At 42.8% G+C, this 27,378-nt stretch overlaps 3 protein-coding genes across 3 annotated transcripts in view; 2 read left to right on the top strand and 1 right to left on the bottom strand.

The window, feature by feature from the left end:
- The window catches only part of LOC306913886 (complement factor D-like), a gene marked incomplete at its 3' end in the record, with an annotated part of 58,633 nt that overhangs the window by 16,585 nt on the left and 14,670 nt on the right, over nt 1-27,378 (bottom strand). Inside the window, exons 2-4 of the mRNA XM_079490700.1 lie at nt 11,922-11,986; nt 11,471-11,562; nt 49-181 (exon numbers count right to left, since the gene is read on the bottom strand). Coding sequence (XP_079346826.1) covers nt 49-181; nt 11,471-11,562; nt 11,922-11,975 — 279 coding nt within the window. The 5' untranslated portion in view covers nt 11,976-11,986. The remainder of the gene's footprint in view (nt 1-48; nt 182-11,470; nt 11,563-11,921; nt 11,987-27,378) is intronic.
- The window catches only part of LOC306913784 (dolichyl-diphosphooligosaccharide--protein glycosyltransferase subunit STT3B-like), a gene marked incomplete at both ends in the record, with an annotated part of 175,928 nt that overhangs the window by 142,498 nt on the left and 6,052 nt on the right, over nt 1-27,378 (top strand). The gene's annotated exons all lie outside the window — the stretch shown is intronic.
- Nucleotides 23,175-24,470, top strand: LOC306913716 (casein kinase II subunit alpha-like; the record flags this gene model as incomplete). The annotated part of the gene is made up of 1 exon (XM_079490530.1): nt 23,175-24,470. The coding sequence occupies exon 1, from the start codon at nt 23,178-23,180 to the stop codon at nt 24,468-24,470; it is 1,293 nt and encodes a 430-aa protein (XP_079346656.1). The 5' UTR covers nt 23,175-23,177.

The raw sequence follows: 27,378 nt of genomic DNA, 5'->3' as shown, positions 1-27,378 counted from the left end.
ACCTACTACCTACCCTGGGGTACACCCACAGAGGACTTATTTACTCACCTTGATCAGGCCGATGTCGTGTGCATAATATCCCCAGACGAACCGCCGGAGCCTCTTGGTGGTGCCAAAGATCTGCTGAGAAGGTTCTGGGCTCAGGGAGTGAGCTCCCAACACGACCGTCAGCTTGGACTTCCTGTGGAAACAACACATTTACATCATGGACTTCCTGTGGAAACAACACATTTATAGATGGACTTCCTGTGGAAACAACACATTTATAGATGGACTTCCTGTTGAAACAACACGTTTATAGATGGACTTCCTGTTGAAACAACACATTTATAGATGGACTTCCTGTTGAAACAACACATTTACATCATGGACTTCCTGTGGAAACAACACATTTACATCATGGACTTCCTGTGGAAACAACACATTTATAGATGGACTTCCTGTTGAAACAACACATTTATAGATGGACTTCCTGTTGAAACAACACATTTACATCATGGACTTCCTGTGGAAACAACACATTTATAGATGGACTTCCTGTGGAAACAACACATTTACATCATGGACTTCCTGTGGAAACAACACATTTATAGATGGACTTCCTGTTGAAACAACACATTTATAGATGGACTTCCTGTTGAAACAACACATTTATAGATGGACTTCCTGTTGAAACAACACATTTATAGATGGACTTCCTGTTGAAACAACACATTTATAGATGGACTTCCTGTGGAAACAACACATTTATAGATGGACTTCCTGTGGAAACAACACATTTATAGATGGACTTCCTGTTGAAACAACACATTTATAGATGGACTTCCTGTTGAAACAACACATTTATAGATGGACTTCCTGTGGAAACAACACATTTATAGATGGACTTCCTGTGGAAACAACACATTTATAGATGGACTTCCTGTTGAAACAACACATTTATAGATGGACTTCCTGTTGAAACAACACATTTATAGATGGACTTCCTGTTGAAACAACACATTTATAGATGGACTTCCTGTTGAAACAACACATTTATAGATGGACTTCCTGTGGAAACAACACATTTATAGATGGACTTCCTGTTGAAACAACACATTTACATTATGGACTTCCTGTTGAAACAACACATTTATAGATGGACTTCCTGTTGAAACAACACATTTATAGATGGACTTCCTGTTGAAACAACACATTTATAGATGGACTTCCTGTTGAAACAACACATTTATAGATGGACTTCCTGTGGAAACAACACATTTATAGATGGACTTCCTGTTGAAACAACACATTTACATTATGGACTTCCTGTTGAAACAACACATTTATAGATGGACTTCCTGTTGAAACAACACATTTATAGATGGACTTCCTGTTGAAACAACACATTTATAGATGGACTTCCTGTTGAAACAACACATTTATAGATGGACTTCCTGTGGAAACAACACATTTACATCATGGACTTCCTGTTGAAACAACACATTTATAGATGGACTTCCTGTTGAAACAACACATTTAGATCATGGACTTCCTGTGGAAACAACACATTTATAGATGGACTTCCTGTTGAAACAACACATTTACATCATGGACTTCCTGTTGAAACAACACATTTAGATCATGGACTTCCTGTTGAAACAACACATTTATAGATGGACTTCCTGTGGAAACAACACATTTATAGATGGACTTCCTGTTGAAACAACACATTTATAGATGGACTTCCTGTTGAAACAACACATTTATAGATGGACTTCCTGTTGAAACAACACATTTACATCATGGACTTCCTGTTGAAACAACACATTTAGATCATGGACTTCCTGTTGAAACAACACATTTATAGATGGACTTCCTGTGGAAACAACACATTTATAGATGGACTTCCTGTGGAAACAACACATTTATAGATGGACTTCCTGTTGAAACAACACATTTATAGATGGACTTCCTGTGGAAACAACACATTTACATCATGGACTTCCTGTGGAAACAACACATTTATAGATGGACTTCCTGTGGAAACAACACATTTATAGATGGACTTCCTGTTGAAACAACACATTTATAGATGGACTTCCTGTTGAAACAACACATTTATAGATGGACTTCCTGTTGAAACAACACATTTACATCATGGACTTCCTGTTGAAACAACACATTTATAGATGGACTTCCTGTTGAAACAACACATTTATAGATGGACTTCCTGTTGAAACAACACATTTAGATCATGGACTTCCTGTGGAAACAACACATTTATAGATGGACTTCCTGTTGAAACAACACATTTAGATCATGGACTTCCTGTTGAAACAACACATTTAGATCATGGACTTCCTGTGGAAACAACACATTTATAGATGGACTTCCTGTGGAAACAACACATTTAGATCATGGACTTCCTGTTGAAACAACACATTTATAGATGGACTTCCTGTTGAAACAACACATTTATAGATGGACTTCCTGTGGAAACAACACATTTATAGATGGACTTCCTGTGGAAACAACACATTTATAGATGGACTTCCTGTGGAAACAACACATTTATAGATGGACTTCCTGTGGAAACAACACATTTAGATCATGGACTTCCTGTTGAAACAACACATTTATAGATGGACTTCCTGTGGAAACAACACATTTATAGATGGACTTCCTGTTGAAACAACACATTTATAGATGGACTTCCTGTTGAAACAACACATTTATAGATGGACTTCCTGTTGAAACAACACATTTATAGATGGACTTCCTGTGGAAACAACACATTTATAGATGGACTTCCTGTTGAAACAACACATTTATAGATGGACTTCCTGTTGAAACAACACATTTATAGATGGACTTCCTGTGGAAACAACACATTTATAGATGGACTTCCTGTTGAAACAACACATTTATAGATGGACTTCCTGTGGAAACAACACATTTAGATCATGGACTTCCTGTTGAAACAACACATTTATAGATGGACTTCCTGTTGAAACAACACATTTATAGATGGACTTCCTGTTGAAACAACACATTTATAGATGGACTTCCTGTTGAAACAACACATTTATAGATGGACTTCCTGTTGAAACAACACATTTACATCATGGACTTCCTGTTGAAACAACACATTTATAGATGGACTTCCTGTGGAAACAACACATTTATAGATGGACTTCCTGTGGAAACAACACATTTATAGATGGACTTCCTGTTGAAACAACACATTTACATGATGGACTTCCTGTTGAAACAACACATTTATAGATGGACTTCCTGTTGAAACAACACATTTATAGATGGACTTCCTGTTGAAACAACACATTTATAGATGGACTTCCTGTGGAAACAACACATTTATAGATGGACTTCCTGTTGAAACAACACATTTATAGATGGACTTCCTGTTGAAACAACACATTTACATCATGGACTTCCTGTTGAAACAACACATTTATAGATGGACTTCCTGTTGAAACAACACATTTATAGATGGACTTCCTGTTGAAACAACACATTTACATCATGGACTTCCTGTTGAAACAACACATTTATAGATGGACTTCCTGTGGAAACAACACATTTATAGATGGACTTCCTGTGGAAACAACACATTTATAGATGGACTTCCTGTGGAAACAACACATTTATAGATGGACTTCCTGTGGAAACAACACATTTATAGATGGACTTCCTGTTGAAACAACACATTTATAGATGGACTTCCTGTGGAAACAACACATTTATAGATGGACTTCCTGTTGAAACAACACATTTATAGATGGACTTCCTGTTGAAACAACACATTTACATCATGGACTTCCTGTTGAAACAACACATTTATAGATGGACTTCCTGTGGAAACAACACATTTAGATCATGGACTTCCTGTTGAAACAACACATTTATAGATGGACTTCCTGTGGAAACAACACATTTATAGATGGACTTCCTGTGGAAACAACACATTTAGATCATGGACTTCCTGTTGAAACAACACATTTATAGATGGACTTCCTGTGGAAACAACACATTTATAGATGGACTTCCTGTTGAAACAACACATTTATAGATGGACTTCCTGTTGAAACAACACATTTATAGATGGACTTCCTGTTGAAACAACACATTTACATCATGGACTTCCTGTTGAAACAACACATTTATAGATGGACTTCCTGTGGAAACAACACATTTATAGATGGACTTCCTGTTGAAACAACACATTTATAGATGGACTTCCTGTTGAAACAACACATTTATAGATGGACTTCCTGTTGAAACAACACATTTATAGATGGACTTCCTGTTGAAACAACACATTTACATCATGGACTTCCTGTTGAAACAACACATTTATAGATGGACTTCCTGTGGAAACAACACATTTAGATCATGGACTTCCTGTTGAAACAACACATTTATAGATGGACTTCCTGTGGAAACAACACATTTATAGATGGACTTCCTGTTGAAACAACACATTTACATTATGGACTTCCTGTTGAAACAACACATTTATAGATGGACTTCCTGTGGAAACAACACATTTAGATCATGGACTTCCTGTTGAAACAACACATTTATAGATGGACTTCCTGTGGAAACAACACATTTATAGATGGACTTCCTGTTGAAACAACACATTTATAGATGGACTTCCTGTGGAAACAACACATTTATAGATGGACTTCCTGTTGAAACAACACATTTATAGATGGACTTCCTGTGGAAACAACACATTTATAGATGGACTTCCTGTTGAAACAACACATTTATAGATGGACTTCCTGTTGAAACAACACATTTATAGATGGACTTCCTGTGGAAACAACACATTTAGATCATGGACTTCCTGTTGAAACAACACATTTATAGATGGACTTCCTGTGGAAACAACACATTTATAGATGGACTTCCTGTTGAAACAACACATTTATAGATGGACTTCCTGTTGAAACAACACATTTACATCATGGACTTCCTGTTGAAACAACACATTTATAGATGGACTTCCTGTGGAAACAACACATTTATAGATGGACTTCCTGTGGAAACAACACATTTATAGATGGACTTCCTGTTGAAACAACACATTTATAGATGGACTTCCTGTTGAAACAACACATTTATAGATGGACTTCCTGTTGAAACAACACATTTATAGATGGACTTCCTGTTGAAACAACACATTTATAGATGGACTTCCTGTTGAAACAACACATTTATAGATGGACTTCCTGTGGAAACAACACATTTAGATCATGGACTTCCTGTTGAAACAACACATTTATAGATGGACTTCCTGTGGAAACAACACATTTATAGATGGACTTCCTGTTGAAACAACACATTTATAGATGGACTTCCTGTGGAAACAACACATTTATAGATGGACTTCCTGTGGAAACAACACATTTATAGATGGACTTCCTGTTGAAACAACACATTTATAGATGGACTTCCTGTTGAAACAACACATTTATAGATGGACTTCCTGTTGAAACAACACATTTATAGATGGACTTCCTGTTGAAACAACACATTTACATCATGGACTTCCTGTTGAAACAACACATTTATAGATGGACTTCCTGTGGAAACAACACATTTAGATCATGGACTTCCTGTTGAAACAACACATTTATAGATGGACTTCCTGTTGAAACAACACATTTACATTATGGACTTCCTGTTGAAACAACACATTTATAGATGGACTTCCTGTGGAAACAACACATTTAGATCATGGACTTCCTGTTGAAACAACACATTTATAGATGGACTTCCTGTGGAAACAACACATTTATAGATGGACTTCCTGTTGAAACAACACATTTATAGATGGACTTCCTGTGGAAACAACACATTTATAGATGGACTTCCTGTGGAAACAACACATTTATAGATGGACTTCCTGTTGAAACAACACATTTATAGATGGACTTCCTGTTGAAACAACACATTTATAGATGGACTTCCTGTTGAAACAACACATTTACATTATGGACTTCCTGTTGAAACAACACATTTATAGATGGACTTCCTGTGGAAACAACACATTTATAGATGGACTTCCTGTTGAAACAACACATTTATAGATGGACTTCCTGTTGAAACAACACATTTATAGATGGACTTCCTGTTGAAACAACACATTTATAGATGGACTTCCTGTTGAAACAACACATTTATAGATGGACTTCCTGTTGAAACAACACATTTATAGATGGACTTCCTGTGGAAACAACACATTTATAGATGGACTTCCTGTTGAAACAACACATTTACATTATGGACTTCCTGTTGAAACAACACATTTATAGATGGACTTCCTGTGGAAACAACACATTTAGATCATGGACTTCCTGTTGAAACAACACATTTATAGATGGACTTCCTGTGGAAACAACACATTTATAGATGGACTTCCTGTGGAAACAACACATTTATAGATGGACTTCCTGTGGAAACAACACATTTATAGATGGACTTCCTGTTGAAACAACACATTTACATGATGGACTTCCTGTTGAAACAACACATTTATAGATGGACTTCCTGTGGAAACAACACATTTATAGATGGACTTCCTGTGGAAACAACACATTTAGATCATGGACTTCCTGTTGAAACAACACATTTATAGATGGACTTCCTGTTGAAACAACACATTTATAGATGGACTTCCTGTTGAAACAACACATTTACATGATGGACTTCCTGTTGAAACAACACATTTACATGATGGACTTCCTGTGGAAACAACACATTTATAGATGGACTTCCTGTTGAAACAACACATTTATAGATGGACTTCCTGTTGAAACAACACATTTATAGATGGACTTCCTGTTGAAACAACACATTTATAGATGGACTTCCTGTTGAAACAACACATTTAGATCATGGACTTCCTGTGGAAACAACACATTTATAGATGGACTTCCTGTGGAAACAACACATTTATAGATGGACTTCCTGTGGAAACAACACATTTATAGATGGACTTCCTGTGGAAACAACACATTTATAGATGGACTTCCTGTGGAAACAACACATTTACATGATGGACTTCCTGTGGAAACAACACATTTATAGATGGACTTCCTGTGGAAACAACACATTTATAGATGGACTTCCTGTTGAAACAACACATTTACATGATGGACTTCCTGTGGAAACAACACATTTATAGATGGACTTCCTGTGGAAACAACACATTTACATCATGGACTTCCTGTGGAAACAACACATTTATAGATGGACTTCCTGTTGAAACAACACATTTAGATCATGGACTTCCTGTTGAAACAACACATTTATAGATGGACTTCCTGTTGAAACAACACATTTAGATCATGGACTTCCTGTTGAAACAACACATTTATAGATGGACTTCCTGTGGAAACAACACATTTATAGATGGACTTCCTGTGGAAACAACACATTTATAGATGGACTTCCTGTGGAAACAACACATTTATAGATGGACTTCCTGTTGAAACAACACATTTACATGATGGACTTCCTGTTGAAACAACACATTTATAGATGGACTTCCTGTGGAAACAACACATTTACATCATGGACTTCCTGTGGAAACAACACATTTATAGATGGACTTCCTGTTGAAACAACACATTTAGATCATGGACTTCCTGTGGAAACAACACATTTATAGATGGACTTCCTGTTGAAACAACACATTTACATCATGGACTTCCTGTGGAAACAACACATTTATAGATGGACTTCCTGTTGAAACAACACATTTACATGATGGACTTCCTGTTGAAACAACACATTTAGATCATGGACTTCCTGTTGAAACAACACATTTATAGATGGACTTCCTGTGGAAACAACACATTTATAGATGGACTTCCTGTTGAAACAACACATTTACATGATGGACTTCCTGTTGAAACAACACATTTATAGATGGACTTCCTGTGGAAACAACACATTTAGATCATGGACTTCCTGTTGAAACAACACATTTAGATCATGGACTTCCTGTTGAAACAACACATTTATAGATGGACTTCCTGTGGAAACAACACATTTAGATCATGGACTTCCTGTTGAAACAACACATTTATAGATGGACTTCCTGTGGAAACAACACATTTATAGATGGACTTCCTGTTGAAACAACACATTTATAGATGGACTTCCTGTGGAAACAACACATTTACATCATGGACTTCCTGTGGAAACAACACATTTATAGATGGACTTCCTGTTGAAACAACACATTTATAGATGGACTTCCTGTGGAAACAACACATTTATAGATGGACTTCCTGTGGAAACAACACATTTATAGATGGACTTCCTGTTGAAACAACACATTTATAGATGGACTTCCTGTGGAAACAACACATTTATAGATGGACTTCCTGTTGAAACAACACATTTATAGATGGACTTCCTGTTGAAACAACACATTTATAGATGGACTTCCTGTGGAAACAACACATTTATAGATGGACTTCCTGTGGAAACAACACATTTATAGATGGACTTCCTGTTGAAACAACACATTTACATGATGGACTTCCTGTTGAAACAACACATTTATAGATGGACTTCCTGTGGAAACAACACATTTAGATCATGGACTTCCTGTTGAAACAACACATTTATAGATGGACTTCCTGTGGAAACAACACATTTAGATCATGGACTTCCTGTTGAAACAACACATTTAGATCATGGACTTCCTGTTGAAACAACACATTTATAGATGGACTTCCTGTTGAAACAACACATTTATAGATGGACTTCCTGTTGAAACAACACATTTATAGATGGACTTCCTGTGGAAACAACACATTTAGATCATGGACTTCCTGTTGAAACAACACATTTATAGATGGACTTCCTGTGGAAACAACACATTTAGATCATGGACTTCCTGTTGAAACAACACATTTAGATCATGGACTTCCTGTTGAAACAACACATTTATAGATGGACTTCCTGTGGAAACAACACATTTATAGATGGACTTCCTGTTGAAACAACACATTTATAGATGGACTTCCTGTTGAAACAACACATTTATAGATGGACTTCCTGTTGAAACAACACATTTATAGATGGACTTCCTGTTGAAACAACACATTTATAGATGGACTTCCTGTTGAAACAACACATTTATAGATGGACTTCCTGTGGAAACAACACATTTAGATCATGGACTTCCTGTTGAAACAACACATTTAGATCATGGACTTCCTGTTGAAACAACACATTTATAGATGGACTTCCTGTGGAAACAACACATTTATAGATGGACTTCCTGTGGAAACAACACATTTAGATCATGGACTTCCTGTTGAAACAACACATTTATAGATGGACTTCCTGTTGAAACAACACATTTAGATCATGGACTTCCTGTTGAAACAACACATTTATAGATGGACTTCCTGTGGAAACAACACATTTAGATCATGGACTTCCTGTTGAAACAACACATTTAGATCATGGACTTCCTGTTGAAACAACACATTTATAGATGGACTTCCTGTGGAAACAACACATTTATAGATGGACTTCCTGTTGAAACAACACATTTATAGATGGACTTCCTGTGGAAACAACACATTTATAGATGGACTTCCTGTTGAAACAACACATTTACATGATGGACTTCCTGTTGAAACAACACATTTATAGATGGACTTCCTGTGGAAACAACACATTTATAGATGGACTTCCTGTTGAAACAACACATTTACATCATGGACTTCCTGTTGAAACAACACATTTATAGATGGACTTCCTGTTGAAACAACACATTTATAGATGGACTTCCTGTTGAAACAACACATTTAGATCATGGACTTCCTGTTGAAACAACACATTTATAGATGGACTTCCTGTGGAAACAACACATTTAGATCATGGACTTCCTGTTGAAACAACACATTTATAGATGGACTTCCTGTGGAAACAACACATTTATAGATGGACTTCCTGTTGAAACAACACATTTACATCATGGACTTCCTGTTGAAACAACACATTTATAGATGGACTTCCTGTGGAAACAACACATTTATAGATGGACTTCCTGTTGAAACAACACATTTATAGATGGACTTCCTGTTGAAACAACACATTTATAGATGGACTTCCTGTTGAAACAACACATTTACATCATGGACTTCCTGTTGAAACAACACATTTATAGATGGACTTCCTGTTGAAACAACACATTTACATCATGGACTTCCTGTTGAAACAACACATTTATAGATGGACTTCCTGTGGAAACAACACATTTATAGATGGACTTCCTGTTGAAACAACACATTTATAGATGGACTTCCTGTTGAAACAACACATTTACATCATGGACTTCCTGTTGAAACAACACATTTATAGATGGACTTCCTGTGGAAACAACACATTTATAGATGGACTTCCTGTGGAAACAACACATTTATAGATGGACTTCCTGTTGAAACAACACATTTACATCATGGACTTCCTGTTGAAACAACACATTTATAGATGGACTTCCTGTGGAAACAACACATTTATAGATGGACTTCCTGTTGAAACAACACATTTAGATCATGGACTTCCTGTGGAAACAACACATTTATAGATGGACTTCCTGTTGAAACAACACATTTATAGATGGACTTCCTGTGGAAACAACACATTTAGATCATGGACTTCCTGTTGAAACAACACATTTAGATCATGGACTTCCTGTTGAAACAACACATTTAGATCATGGACTTCCTGTTGAAACAACACATTTAGATCATGGACTTCCTGTGGAAACAACACATTTATAGATGGACTTCCTGTGGAAACAACAATTTAGATCATGGACTTCCTGTGGAAACAACACATTTAGATCATGGACTTCCTGTTGAAACAACACATTTAGATCATGGACTTCCTGTTGAAACAACACATTTAGATCATGGACTTCCTGTGGAAACAACACATTTATAGATGGACTTCCTGTTGAAACAACACATTTATAGATGGACTTCCTGTTGAAACAACACATTTATAGATGGACTTCCTGTTGAAACAACACATTTAGATCATGGACTTCCTGTTGAAACAACACATTTAGATCATGGACTTCCTGTGGAAACAACACATTTATAGATGGACTTCCTGTGGAAACAACACATTTATAGATGGACTTCCTGTGGAAACAACACATTTACAGATGGACTTCCTGTTGAAACAACACATTTAGATCATGGACTTCCTGTGGAAACAACACATTTAGATCATGGACTTCCTGTGGAAACAACACGTTTACATTAGGCTAGTCTCGTTTAAAATAAAGAGTTACCACAGCAACGTTTTGACCAAGCCTACTTCATTTAGCATTTGTTTTGCTTGATTGAGATAAAGAAAAACTTGTTGATGACAAATAATGCATGTCCTCAACAAATACTTTATACACTAAAAACGTTCTCACCATCGGAGGCAGTGAGCAGAGGTCATGACCCACTGCAGGTCCACCAGAACTCCCCCGCACACATGCCTGAGGACCCCTCCTCTCCCTGGTACCTGTGGAGGTATATAGATGTGCAGGGCCGTGCAGAGTGTTAGAGGGACAGGGGCTGAAATCCCGTATAAAGAGGGCACTTTTGGACAAAAATTGCGGAAATAGCAGATCTACAAGCTCTCAGCGCGTCACGCTGCGACACGTTGAGAGCCTGAATATCAGCTATTTTCGGGGCGCAACCCAGCACTCTTTAGCTAGTGGAGATGTAGGCTATGGATGTATGGAGACTTCGGAAACAAAGCAATTCTCTTGAATGCTGGCATGGAAAGGAGTGGCATTTGCATTTCTTGTACCATAGTTAATGCTGCATGCGTGGTCTGGAAAGGGCAGTTGTTTTACATACGGGAAAAGGGTACGGTACCTGTATGGATGCCATGTAGGGATGTGAGTGAGGCTTCACCTCACTGCCCATCATGATGCCTTCACCTGGAAGGATGGAAGGAAAAAAAAGGGTTTAAATAAAAACACAAAATATACATGAAACAAATGAATTGAAAACAACACGGTCCCCTCACACATTAGAAGGACAATATCAGTCACTATAAAACCAAGAACAGGTGTTTTATCAGTCACTATAGAACCAAGAACAGGTGTTTTATCAGTCACTATAGAACCAAGAACAGGTGTTTTATCAGTCACTATAGAACCAAGAACAGGTGTTTTATCAGTCACTATAGAACCAAGAACAGGTGTTGTATCAGTCACTATAGAACCAAGAACAGGTGTTTTATCAGTCACTATAGAACCAAGAACAGGTGTTTTATCAGTCACTATAGAACCAAGAACAGGTGTTTTATCAGTCACTATAGAACCAAGAACAGGTGTTTTATCAGTCACTATAGAACCAAGAACAGGCGTTGTATCAGTCACTATAGAACCAAGAACAGGTGTTGTATCAGTCACTATAGAACCAAGAACAGGTGTTTTATCAGTCACTATAGAACCAAGAACAGGTGTTTTATCAGTCACTATAGAACCAAGAACAGGTGTTTTATCAGTCACTATAGAACCAAGAACAGGTGTTTTATCAGTCACTATAGAACCAAGAACAGGTGTTTTATCAGTCACTATAGAACCAAGAACAGGTGTTTTATCAGTCACTATAGAACCAAGAACAGGTGTTTTATCAGTCACTATAGAACCAAGAACAGGTGTTTTATCAGTCACTATATAACCAAGAACAGGTGTTTTATCAGTCACTATAGAACCAAGATGTTTCCAATGAAAACATCATCATGGTTACAATGGAGTTTGAAAGTGAAATATCCCCTTGTGTTTCAACTCGAGGATCAAAAATTGTAAAGGAAATAAATACAAATTGTTCAATTTTTTGAAATAGCCAAAATAGCTGATCTACAAGATCACAGCACAGAACGTTTTGAACACATTGACCCAAGACAACAGACTCATATATACGGGTCCACTTGAGGTTGTTTAAGCAATGCTCTTCATTACGTCATGCAGCATCATGTGATGTGGGGAGATAAGATAAGATAAGATCACTGTCTGAAAACAGCAGACGGACAATAACGAACGCGACGCAACAGCGAAAGCTTTTATTTCCATCCCTACAACAACAGAACAAAGAGAGACACCAGTTCAGAGCCCTGAGGGACTCCACTATAGTATGAGGTTTATGTTACTGTAACTCATACATGGGCCACACGGGCCCCCCCCCCCACCACCGTCACTTAATGCGGCCTGCAGGCTCATATCACAATACTGATTTCAGCTGCTACAATTCCAAACATGCAAACATGACCCGCTTTAATTACTTCAGTCTATATTAGTAGCTGAATGACTAGTCTTAAAATGTTATTGTCTTTTTTTTATGTCCACTGTATTTGTACTTAGTTCATAAAGTTAACATAACTATAACTAAATGCTTTTGAAATTAAATTAAAAAAAGGTTTACTTTTCAGGATTCCAATTCAAAAATAGAAAAAAAACATTATTCAGGATTTCAATTCAAATACAGCAAAAAAAATCACACCTGTGTGAACTGAGTGGTGCAACTACACATTTATTGTTATAGTTACTGTGCATTAGAACCAGGAAAGCATCTGTGTCATAAGTACTCTCCGCATGAATTCAGTCTCAACAGTGTCACTTGTCAGTGACGTCACATACTAACCATGGCAACCATGCTCACCCGTACAGGCACAAACACACACAGGTACTAACAAAGCCAGTTGTTGGAGTGGTTTGCACAACTCAAAAATAGCCGATCTACAAGCTCAAAACGTGTCGCACTGCGACGCGTTTTGAGCTTGTAGATCAGCTATTTTTTTGCCACGACAGAAATATGCAATGTGGCCTCTCTGCTCTGGAGTGAGTGTGGAAATACAGTAGCCCTCTCCATGGTTAAAGTTGCCCACCACCACCACCATCACCACCACCGCCACCACCCCTGCCTATAACTCACCCACTGAAATGAGCTGTACATGTAAGTGGTTTTAGAGTTGCTGTAAGTTAAGTTACTCACCCAGTGACATGAGAGACAAAGCAGCGACCAGCAGGAAGGCCATAGTGTCTGTCTGTCTGTCTGTCTGTCTGTCGGATCAGATCAGGAGCACAGCAGTTCAAAAAGCCTCTTGTTGACAGCCAGGGATCGAGGAGGACCTGCTTACTTCTCTCTCTTTTTTTTTACTTTGCAACCTGATAATAAAATAAGGACTGTAGCCTGTCCTGCCTCTGAGATGCACCAGACTGGCCTGCCACAGGCTAGAGGTGCTGTTGGAACTCTGAGATGCACCAGACTGGCCTGCCACAGGCTAGAGGTGCGGTTGGAACTCCCTTCCTGCCTCCCTGCCTGCACCTGCTTACAGAATCAGACACTCCCTTTTTTATTTATTTTTGACCAGCATGAAAAACAGGACCGTATGTAAAGCTGCCAAACCACACTATCATGTCACTGTGTCAACGAACCACACTATCATGTCACTGTGTCAACCCTCCCATTGTTTACTTTGCATACCAACGCATCCACGCTGGGCTGGTGACAGTGGCGTGCACAGACATTTAGAGGGGCAGGTGCTCAAGTTAAAAAAGGGCACCTTGTGCAGCGCGTGGAACCGGCCGGTTGCCTTAATCCATTTTGGGCGGGAACCCCTTTTGGTGTTAGCATTATGTTATGCTTTAGCTATTGAAAAATAGCAGATCTACAAGCTCATAGCGCGCCACCGAGTGGCGCGCTACGAGCTTGTAGGTCTGCTATTTTTGAAAAATCAAAAAGAAAAAATATTTTTTTTTTCTTTTTTTTTTCCAAAAGGGCACATTGCCAAAAGGGCAGGGGGTGCTCTAGCACCCCCTAGTGTCTATCTGTGCACGCCACTGGCTGATGACACTTTATCTTAGTTACAAAAACACAACTTACAATTTTAGACGTTTAAAAAGCGGACGCTCTTTTAATACTCCACAGTGACTCTAGAATTTGATCTATTGAAGATTCTGACTCTCAAATGTACATACTTTTTGTTTTGATTGTATTGTAGTATTGTGCTTTCTGCTTTGGCAATGTAAACACATGTTTTCTCATGCCAATAAAGCCCTTTGAATTGAATTTAATTGACACTAGAGTAAAGCAAGGGAAAACACAACAAGGTAATGAATTGATTGATTGATTGATTGAAATATGTATTAACAGTTTGCAGAATTACAGTACATTTCAAGCACAAACTCAATACAAAGACTGTTAACTGTGAGTGGACGACCCAATTAAGCATTACACTTGTTTACAAGAGGGTCCACCATGTTCAATTCATCAACACATTTAGAGACGTACAAATAGACACTTCTATATAGTCAAAGAACAGAACAGGAATTCATCATAAATGGCCAAACTACAGGCTGCCAGGTTAACAAATGAACCCAGCTGGCATCGGTCTACATATCGTGCCAGAGATCTAATTTACATTTTTAGCTTTGCATACGAGCCAGCTGGGCGAGGTGGCCGAGGCTGTGGGGCCAGTGCTACGTACGGGCTGTGGGGCCAGTGCTACGTACGGGCTAGGGTGGCCGAGGCTGTGGGGCCAGTGCTACGTACGGGCTAGGGTGGCCGAGGCTGTGGGGCCAGTGCTACGTACGGGCTAGGCCGAGGCTGTGGGGCCAGTGCTACGTACGGCCTAGGGTGGAGCTTTCTTATAGGTTTACTGCAATGAGTCGGTATTCATTAATATATGAATAATATTCAGGACAGAACTGCACATTGATACAGGGGGACGATCACAGTGTTGAACCATTCTGGGTGGGAACACCTTATGGTGGTGTAAGCATTATGTTATACTTTAGATATTGAAAAATAGCAGATCTGCAAGCTCGTAGCGCGGCACCGAGTGCCGTGCTACGAGCTTGCAGATCTGCTATTTTTCAGCTTGTAGATCTGCTATTTTTGGACGCAAATTTGGAATATATATTGTTTCAGAGCAAACATATTCAGCTATAGTGTAGATTTATAGGCCATCCCCTACTATATTCAGCTATAGTGTAGATTTATAGGGCGCTATCCCCTCCTATATTCAGCTATAGTGTAGATTTATAGGGCGCTATCCCCTACTATATTCAGCTATAGTGTAGATTTATAGGGCGCTAGCCCCTCCTATATTCAGCTATAGTGTAGATTTATAGGGCGCTAGCCCCTCCTATATTCAGCTATAGTGTAGATTTATAGGGCGCTATCCCCTCCTATATTCAGCTATAGTGTAGATTTATAGGGCGCTAGCCCCTCCTATATTCAGCTATAGTGTAGATTTATAGGGCGCTAGCCCCTCCTATATTCATAGTGTAGATTTATAGGGCGCTAGCCCCTCCTATATTCATAGTGTAGATTTATAGGGCGCTAGCCCCTCCTATATTCATAGTGTAGATTTATAGGGCGCTAGCCCCTCCTATATTCATAGTGTAGATTTATAGGGCGCTAGCCCCTCCTATATTCAGCTATAGTGTAGATTTATAGGGCGCTAGCCCCTCCTATATTCAGCTATAGTGTAGATTTATAGGGCGCTAGCCCCTCCTATATTCAGCTATAGTGTAGATTTATAGGGCGCTAGCCCCTCCTATATTCAGCTATAGTGTAGATTTATAGGGCGCTAGCCCCTCCTATATTCAGCTATAGTGTAGATTTATAGGGCGCTAGCCCCTCCTATATTCAGCTATAGTGTAGATTTATAGGGCGCTAGCCCCTCCTATATTCAGCTATAGTGTAGATTTATAGGGCGCTAGCAGGTCTTACGTTTCATTTGAAGTTCATCATTTCATTATTACTGCAGGTTTGTATTTTACACAAAGGAAAGAAAGAAAGGATCAAATTTCTATACACACACACACGTGCACGCGCGCACACGCACGCGCGCACGCACACACACGCACACGCACACGCACACACACACTTGGCAACGCAAGGCGTGAGCTCGTGGATCAGCAGTTTTCACAGTTTTTGCCTCTATTTTATATCATTCTGTCTGTCTTTAAAAGGCTGAATTGCCACTTCACTGTTAATCTGTGGACCGCTCCAGAAACCCCTCTGGGGGTCCCCACCCACAGCTTGAGAGCCACTGCCATACACACTTGGAAAATGCTATAAAAATGCAATTCATTAAAACAAAATCACGATTTGCAGTCAAAATGAGCTCCGTCGATGATGTCATCATATCACAGTGACACTGTGACATCGACGTCCAAATATGGAGTCATTGGTTCTCCTCTGACTGCCAGTATAAAATGAAGGTTTCAGTAACACACGCCATAACGCGTTGAAGGCCTTTACTACCGCAGACGGAGGAAGCTTTGTATCTTACATCCATCCATCTTCAACCGCTTATCCGTAGTCGGGTCGTGGGGGCAACAGCTCCACCAGAGAGCTCCAGACTTCCCTCTCCAGAGCAACATTAGTATAACTTCCTTGAGGCGTTCCAAGGACAGGTGAGTCGATTCGATTCTTACAGCTTGAAGTAAAAGATAGAAAGTAAATCTCATAACACCCGCGTTCTGTCCCGCGGCAGGCAGCCAGGCAGCCAGGCAGCCAGGCACCAAACTACAAAACTACAAACATGGCGGAGGCCGTGGATCCGCTGGTGGGTCCCCTGGTGACGGTGTCCACAGAGGGAGCGGCGCTGGCGGCGAGCGGTCTGATCCTGATGGCCGCGGGCGCCGTGTTCTTCGGCGCGCTGCGGTCCGTCGGACGCTCCGAGAGGTCCAAGAACTCCTCGTCGCACGACGGTGACGACGACGACGAGACGTCGCCGGAGATCATAAGGAGCCGAGACGCGGCGCGCGTCCCCCTGGTGGCCAGCGGCGTCCTGCTGGGCCTCTACGCGCTGTTCAAGGTGTTCCCACGGGAGCTGGTGGAGCTGGCCATGGGCGCGTTCTCAGTCTTCTACTGCGGCCTGGGCGTCTTGGCGCTGTCGCGCACCATGCGCCCCCTGGTGGCCAAGGTGTTGCCGACGACGTCGGTACGACGCTACGAGCTGCTCCTCACGCGGATTAGGAAGAGAACCACCACCGCCACCACCGGAGGAGGAGGAGGAGAAGGAGGAGGAGAGCAGGCCGATAACAACAACAAAGAAGAGCTGGTCAGCTGTGGTCTGGACGTGCAGGACGTGGCCTGCCTCGCCCCCTGCGCCGCAGTGGGCCTCTGGTACCTCCTGACCCGCCACTGGGTGGCCAACGACCTCCTGGGTCTGGCGCTGGCACTCAATGGCGTGGAGATGCTCCACCTAAACGACGTGGCCACGGGCGTCGTCCTCCTTGGCGGGCTGTTCCTCTACGACGTATTCTGGGTGTTCGCCACCGACGTCATGGTGACCGTGGCCAAGTCGGTGGACGGGCCGGTCCTGCTGGTGTTCCCGCTGGACCTCCCCGAGAGAGGCTTCTCCTTCCTGGAGGCCGGCCGGGACCAGCGGGCCATGCTGGGGCTCGGAGACATCATCATCCCGGGCATGTTCGTCGCGCTGCTGCTGCGATTCGACGTCAGCCTGCAGGGTAAGAACGACGGCGGGAACGGGAGGAGGACGTACTTCTGCGCCGGTTTCTCGGCGTACGTCCTGGGCGTCGTCCTCGCCGAGGTGGCCGTGTACACCTTCAAGTGCGCCCAGCCCGCTCTGCTGTACCTCGCCCCCGCCTGCGTCGGGCTGCCGCTCGCCGTCGCCCACTTCAGGGGAGAACTGGCGGCGATGTTCGCGTACGACGAGACTTCGCCGCAGCCGGAGGAGGAGAAGAAAGGGTCTGGTGGGTTCTGGGTCTGGGCGACGGGTCTGGCTCTTCCGCAGGAGACGGAAGAACCTGGAGACGAGTCCTCCACAGAGAAGCGGTAGGTAGCGTGGCGTTGGTTAGACCCAGAGCCATCTAATAGAAGAGTTCCGATATTGAGGGGGCAGAAACCGAGCGCTCGAGCACTGTTCATGCAGCCTGAACTGAGAAGCTGGAGTTGGAAATACATTGTTTTCAACAAGGGCGGCGCGAATAAGAGCTATTTTAAGCATGTGTGCAACATGACAACTGTTTTAAAGTATTGTACAGTGACAACTAAAGTCTCTGTAATGTTGCACTATTACTACAAAACAATTTAAAATAAATGGATTTAAGATCATTAAGCTGGGCTATTGCCCTGAGTCCAATGCATTTCTGCCTACTTCCGGCCCAGGACTTGTCCCAGTTGGTTGTCCCAATTCTCAATAGAGGTCTATGTAGGAGAGCCGCCATTGGACTGAAGCCCCATGAAGTGAACGCAGTTTGCATAACTCTAAGGTCTAACGTTTTGGGGGACTTTAACGGCTAATTTTGAAACTACCTTCCAGAGTGGGAAAGTTTGGAGACCCGACTTTCACGTCTCCGTGTGTACAGCGAATGCCGCCTAATTTGCTGAAACGGTGATGTCATAGTCCCCTCGCCCCCTCCAAACTAACCAGTGTTAATGGTTTATTTCACCATAACCACTTACATATAAGTATCACAGCTATTTTATATTTGCACATAATGTCTATAAATCTCTTCTCCAAAAATAGCCGATCTGCAGCCCGCACGCACGCAAACAGTTGCTGAGATTTTTGAGAGAGGGAGTTGTGTGTGAGGAGCTGATCACAGATAGAGGGAAAGTGTTATATTTGGCCTATTATTTATGCTATATATATATTATTGACCGCGTCTGTGTCACAGTCACAGAGAGAGAGAGAGAGAGAGAGAGAGATGCTGCGTGTTAAAAAATAGAAGGGGTGCGCACGCTCTCTCTCTCTCTCTCTCTCTCTCTCGCTCTCTCTCTCTCTCTCTCTCTCTCTCTCTCTCTCTCACACACTTACTTTGTGCTTGCTGCCGTTTTCAGATGAATTAATCCAAGGTTTGTCATATATTATGGTTTAGTAGGCATACACTTTAGCTGGTCAGTCAGTGTGTGCAGACTCAGAGAGAGAAGCAGCACTGCTCTGCTCATTAAATTGATATGACGCATATGCGCATCTGATCAAGATAATTAGTTATTTGGCAACACCTGTGTGAAATACCAACGCTTTCATATAGCCTACTTTTAGAATAAGCTTTTTCTTTTTTTTCGTGGCCATCTACAGGCCAGCCATGTGTACTGCATCTTTATCTTGAAAACGGAGCAGTTTACCGGTCTCGTGTGTAAGGCAAACATAATTAACATAACCGCAATGTAGACGCAGTAAAGTTTTATATCGTTCACAAACTTAGGCGGGGAACAGCCCGCGACGTCCTCGTGTAGTGGCCCTCTAAGGCTCTGCCCAAACCTAACCCTGACTTCACAGGAAGTCATGGGTTATTTTTTATATATTTTATAAATATTTTTAAATATTTTAGATATTTTAAATATAGAGATTTTGCAATATTTTTTGTTTTTAAGATTTAAAAAAAAAATGCTTTTGGTACCAAAAGTAGTTTACAGTTTGGGCAATCTGCTCCAAAATAGTGTTGGTCAGAACAATATCAAAGAGGACGTATACGGGCTCTATAAGGACAAGATTTATTTAGGCTGTTTTAAAATACTAGCTGATCCACAAGCTGACAACGTGTCATATCCAGTGATGGGTAATGAGTTACTAGTAAAATATACTTTACCCAGTAACGAGTAAAGTAAGGCATAAAACAATAGCACATAATACATATTACTCAGGATGTGTTGGCTACCGCATGAAAACCTTTCATTTAAAAAGGTCGAGAGATATTGCCTTTTTGGCTGATTTTAGCTCTATTTTTGAATGATTTGACACATTTGGAAAGCTTTGAAATGAAAACTGAAATGGGACATTCTTCATAATAATACTTTTATTTTGTTAGTATACATTATATCAGTGGTTCTCAACCCGTGGGTCGCGACCCCTCGGGGGGTCGCCAAATTATTTTGGGGGGTCCCCAAAATATTTTCAAAAAAAAAGAGATTTTTTTTTAAATTATTTTCACGATTTTTCAAAAATAGCAGACCTACAAGTTCATAGCGCGCCACTCGGTGGCGCGCTATGAGCTTGTAGATCTGCTATTTTTCAATAGCTAAATTATAACAATGCTTAAAACATCAAAAGGGGTTCCCGCCCAAAATGGTTTAAGGTTATTGTAGCAGTCAATTTATATTGGGGGTCGGGAGGGGGCGGGGCAGGGGTCCCGAGACATTGCCAAAGCATTTCCGGGGGTCCCCGGCCAAAAACGTTGAGAACCCCTGCATTATATGACCGATACTGTTGTAGTGGTACTCGAGTCAACATTCGATACAGACTTTTACTTGTAACAGAGTATTTCTATTGCTACTCTGGAACCCTATGTTTTGACCCTTCAGGACCGGAACCGCTTGGAGTTCTTGTTGCTCTGTAGTGTACAGTATATATAGCAGCATAACATTTGAGTCATTTTGAGCCCCTCCTCCTACAGTATATTCAGCTATTAGTGTAGTAGAGTTCCGTCTTACAGAGACATTACATTCCCATTGACAACGTGTGATAATGCTGGCCGTTGGCCAGAGGCTAGAAGAGGTGCGGGTTTACCCCGCAGCTACGGCAGCTCCGCCTACAGGAAATACGTAAGCTGCGACCATGAGACCCGTTTCTGGATTAGTCTATAGAGCGTCGCAGTCCCGCCCCCCTCGAGAGACCCGGAAAAGAAAACCCTGTTCATTTTCCTCACAGACTTTTCAGAAAGTATTTATTTAAAGACGTTTACGCCGCGGACAAAGACAACTCTTGACTCATGACAATAAACATGATTTGGGCCAAACAAAGAATTAGAAAGTAGAAAAAAACGGCAGGTTACAGCACTTTTTGTTGTTTTTCTTCTTTGTAATTATTTGTTTGGTCCAAAATATTGTGTTTGTTGTCATGATTTGTCACGACTTGAGTTGGCTTCGTACGACACTTAAAAGGTCTTTAAATAAATACTTTTTGAAATGTCTATGAGGAAAAATGAAAGGGGGCGGGACTGCGCCGCTCTATAGGGCTCGGACTGCCCTGTGACACAATGAATGCAGAATTCATGTCATTATGTAGACGAGCAAATCGGCTATTTCTGTCCTACAAAGGTTAAATTCCCATTGACAATGAATGGGGAATTTACATCATAATGTGTCTGAGCAAATAGACATGTTAGGTCATGATGATGTCACTCTAAAGCCCATAGACTCCCATGCATTCGTTAAAACCTCCGGTTCAGTCCTTTGTCACCTAGAGCCGCCATTGGACGACTGGCCCCATGAAGTGAACGGAGTTGTCCTAAAAAAGGCTCATACATAGTCTGTATTTTCAGTGGTGAGGTGACCACCGAACTACAACATGACGTCACTGAGGTGACCACCGAACTACAACATGACGTCACTGAGGTGACCACCGAACTACAACATGACGTCACTGAGGTGACCACCGGACTACAACATGATGTCACTGAAGTGACCACCGAACTACAACATGACGTCACTGAGGTGACCACCGAACTACAACATGACGTCACTGAGGTGTCCACCGAACTACAACATGACGTCACGAGCCGCGGTGAAGAGCAAACCCCCGCCACCGCTCCAGCCCTTCTCTCTGTTTTTACTCACCACCGCTCAACGTTATTACAGCTCCGGTGGTCACCTCACCACCGAAAATCCAGACTATGAATCGGCCTTTACTCTGTCGTGGTGACATCCATCACCAAGCTCACCGGTGACATCACTGAACCCACCGGTGACATCATCAAGGCTACCGGGGACTGGAATGGGTCACCATTTTTACCTGACCCATCCAGAAGGGGGCACCATTGTTGGTCGTCCGCGCTCACGTCGTCATCGATGACATCGACAGGGGAAAAGATCGATTTTGTCATCTGAGCAAATGGCGACGCCGGTCGGCCATATTGTCTCAGAGACCGGCGGAGATCACACACACAAGAGGATCCACTGGCGATGCAGGGACAGAACGACAAACAACGCAACTGCACCACGAAGAGTTCTATTGATCGTCGAGCCGGACGGATAGCCGTCCAAAGACGCCACTAGTGCCTCTCCTCCCCAAAGCCTCCCTCCTTACCTCTCCCTGTCCCGTCCCGTTTGGAACAAGAAGACCCTCCCCCTTCCAAACCCTCCTGGTTCTCGTGCTCCCCCCGCCCGTCCGTCTTCGTCCCTACAACCAAGCCGCTGTCTGACATGGCGGGACCGGCGCCGAGCCGAGCGCGCGTGTACGCCGAGGTGAACGTGCTGCAGCGGCCGCGCGAGTACTGGGACTACGAGGCCCTGGTGGTGCGCTGGGGCGACCAGGACCACTTCCAGCTGGTGCGCAAGGTGGGCCGCGGCAAGTACAGCGAGGTGTTCGAGGCCGTCAACGTCACCAACGGCGAGACGGTGGTGGTGAAGATCCTCAAGCCGGTGAAGAACAAGATCAAGATCCGGCGCGAGATCAAGATCCTGGAGAACCTGCGCGGCGGGCCCAACATCATCGGCCTGAAGGACATCGTGAAGGACCCCGTGTCGCAGACGCCCGCGCTCGTCTTCGAGCACGTCGCCAACGCCGACAACAAGACGCTGTACCCGACGCTGAGCGACCGCGACGTGCGCTTCTACGCCTACGAGATCCTGCGCGCGCTCGACTGCTGCCACAGCATGGGCATCATCCACCGCGACGTCAAGCCCCAGAACGTCATGATCGACCACGCGCAGCGCAAGCTGCGGCTCATCGACTGGGGCCTGGCCGAGTTCTACCACCCGGGCAAGGAGTACAACGTGCGCGTGGCCTCGCGCTTCTTCAAGGGCCCCGAGCTGCTGGTGGACTACCAGATGTACGACTACAGCCTGGACATGTGGAGCCTGGGCTGCATGCTGGCCGGCATGGTCTTCCGCAAGGAGCACTTCTTCCAGGGCCAGGACAACTACGACCAGCTGGTGAAGATCGCCAAGGTGCTGGGCACCGAGGAGCTGTACGACTACGTCGACAAGTACAACATCGAGCTGGAGCCGCGCTTCAACAACATCCTGGGGAGGCACTCGCGCAAGCGCTGGGAGCGCTTCGTCACCAGCGAGAACCAGCACCTGGTGAGCCCCGAGGCGCTGGACTTCCTGGACAAGCTGCTGCGCTACGACCACGCCGCGCGGCTGACGGCGCGCGAGGCCATGGAGCACCCGTACTTCTACCCCGTGGTGAGGGACCAGAACGGAGGCGCGGCCGCCGCGGTGGCGTCGGCGCCTTCGCCCAAGGCGTCGCCAGCCGCCGCCGCCAGCAGCAGCAGCGTCGGGACGACGACGACTACCGCGGCCGTTAGCTCCGTCGGTGCGGCGGCCAGCACGGTTTCTGGCATCTCCTCCGTGTTGCCGGCGGCGCCTACTGCCGCTGCCCTGGTGCAGGGGGCGGGCCCCTTCACCGGCCCACCCCCCCTCCTCTCTGCCGCTGTCCCCCCCAGCGGAGCCCTGGGGGGGACGCCTGTACCCACCGCCGCAACCCACTGATGGAACCGCAGCCCCTCCCCAAACTGTTATGGTCCAATCACAGCTAAGCATAACATGGGTTAGACAAACCTCTCCACCAATAGTTTTCCTATATGATAAAACGTTGTTTTAAAAAATAAATGTCACACACATATTTTTCCAGTGCATACGACAGGCCTTGTTGACGGATTTGTAAGAGATTTTGAAGATCTAGTTACAAAAATTAACCAGTATTTAATGTGTTAAAATCCACGATATTTACATTGGAATTAATGAGCCCGGCTGGAAAGTGTCCAAGTGGGAGTGTCTAAGTGGGAGAGGGCGGGGCTTTGCTAAAGGTGAATTATGACAGAGTTACGACATCTCCGTTCACTTCGTGGAGCTTCAGTCCAATGGCGGCCCCTGGTGGCGGCTATGGGGGAGTCGAAGTGTGACAAAGCCCTGGACCGGAAGTTGACAAATGTGCTGGAATCTATGGGAGACGACAGAATGCACTGGAATCTATGGGAGACGACGGAATGCACTGGAATCTATGGGAGACGACGGAATGCACTGGAATCTATGGGAGACGACGGAATGCACTGTAATCTATGGGAGACGACGGAATGCACTGTAATCTATGGGAGACGACGGAATGCACTGTAATCTATGGGAGACGGCAGAATGCACTGTAATCTATGGGAGACGGCGGAATGCACTGTAATCTATGGGAGACGACGGAATGCACTGGAATCTATGGGAGACGACGGAATGCACTGGAATCTATGGGAGACGACGGAATGCACTGTAATCTATGGGAGACGACGGAATGCACTGGAATCTATGGGAGACGGGTAGACAAGGCATGGACATCATTTTTTAGCCCTATATATATCTTTTGACCCCACATGTCTCAATATTTGCATTGACAATGAAAGGAGAAATTAGGCCAAATATGACGTAAATTTGCCCACCGGTGGCCGAGGAGCGTACGTTACCTGAAAGATTTTTTTTCTCCTTTTTTTCCCTTTGTTGTCAAGATCAAATTAATATTTTGTGTAATTAACAGCTTATTCATAAACATAAGCCAATCAAAAACATAAAAGCCAAATCAAGTGCAATAGACAAAACATACTGAGGTGAAGCAAAAAAGGGTGTTAGTCATTTGGACCAAAAGGAACACAAGCCGTAGAGTTTACTATCATATAATTGTCATCAAACAAGATGTGGCAAAGATTCTCCTTCTCAACCAGCCTTAAACCAGACACCATAACACCGAAAGACTAGACCTCCACAACATTCTGAAAGTGTTTTTGAGTGGTGCAAACCACTCCAACAACCAGCTTTGTCTGTATCTATGTTTGTGTCTATGTATGTGTGTACCTTTACGTGTGTGTGTACCTGTACGTGGGGCCCAAAATAATGAGCATGGTTACTATGGTCACTGACATTACGTCAGACCACAGCTGATCAGGCTATATAAGACCTTGCACCACTCAGTTCACACGGGTGTGATTTTTTTCTTTACTGTTCTCCTCCAGGAGTATATGTGAATCCTCAATATTCAACACAACACACACAAAAGTATGTTCTCAGTTTTCTGGATTCATTTTTAGTTTGTTTTGTATAACTGAACTGAAATGCTCTTGAACTGCACATGGGTTTATTGTTCTGAAATGGTTTGAAGGTACCACTGGAGCTGTCCAAATGGTTTGAAGGTACCACTGAAGCTGTCCAAATGGTTTGAAGGTACCTCTGAAGCTGTCCAAATGGTTTGAAGGTACCACTGAAGCGGTCCAAATGGTTTGAAGGTACCACTGAAGCTGTCCAAATGGTTTGAAGGTACCACTGAAGCTGTCCAAATGGTTTGAAGGTACCACTGAAGCTGTCCAAATGGTTTGAAGGTACCACTGAAGCTGTCCAAATGGTTTGAAGGTACCACTGAAGCTGTCCAAATGGTTTGAAGGTACCTCTGAAGCTGTCCAAATGGTTTGAAGGTACCACTGAAGCGGTCCAAATGGTTTGAAGGTACCACTGAAGCTGTCCAAATGGTTTGAAGGTACCACTGAAGCTGTCCAAATGGTTTGAAGGTACCACTGAAGCTGTCCAAATGGTTTGAAGGTACCACTGAAGCTGTCCAAATGGTTTGAAGGTACCACTGAAGCTGTCCAAATGGTTTGAAGGTACCACTGAAGCTGTCCAAATGGACTCCCTTTCAAATGGTACGTCACAGCGCTAGCCCCTGAATCACTAGCCAATAGCCATGCACATTAAAAACAAATCACACCCGTGTGAACTGAGCTGACACTGACTGGTCTAATCTATTGTTGAGCGGGCTATAGCGCCTCCAACGTCTGGCTTTCGGAATAACATCACATGGCAGCCTATGGACTATTTTAATGTTTGTTTAGAGCACTTTAAACATACATTACCAGGTGACCCTCACTCACTTCACACAAGTGTGATTGTTTTATTAAATAGAGTTCGGTGGGTACTTTAACTCATAGACTGCTAGATGGCGCAAGCGATAGTTCAGCTCCTGCCACTGTTCACTTCCATTCTATTTGGTAGAAGAAGAAGACCCCGTCCTTGTCTCCCCAAAGCAGCAATGGCAGCATAAGGGGAATGAAGGGAATGGAAGGAAACCCATATGGACCACAACAAAATTCAAACTGTAACAAAAACAAATTGGATCAATGAAACTCATAAACAATAAACAAATGTCCAAGAACCCAAAACATTGACACAGAAAAAAAATAAAAAAAAACCTTGGTTAACACTTATACCGCCATTGCCGAAGACCTTTGTCAATTGCGCTTTTATAGTGCATTCGATCGTCCGAGCCATAATGCTACTTACGTTAGCCTGTTAGCTAGCTGTGTTGTTAGCACAGCAATGGATCGTTCATCTTAGATCGTCGTCGCCATAATAATCCATTCTATCCGTTTCT

This window comes from Electrona antarctica (assembly GCF_951216825.1).
Source record: "Electrona antarctica genome assembly, chromosome: 21".
Taxonomy (NCBI): Eukaryota; Metazoa; Chordata; class Actinopteri; order Myctophiformes; family Myctophidae; genus Electrona; species Electrona antarctica.
The sequence above is the reverse complement of the archived record's forward strand: the minus strand, read 5'-3'. Positions and strand labels throughout refer to the sequence as shown.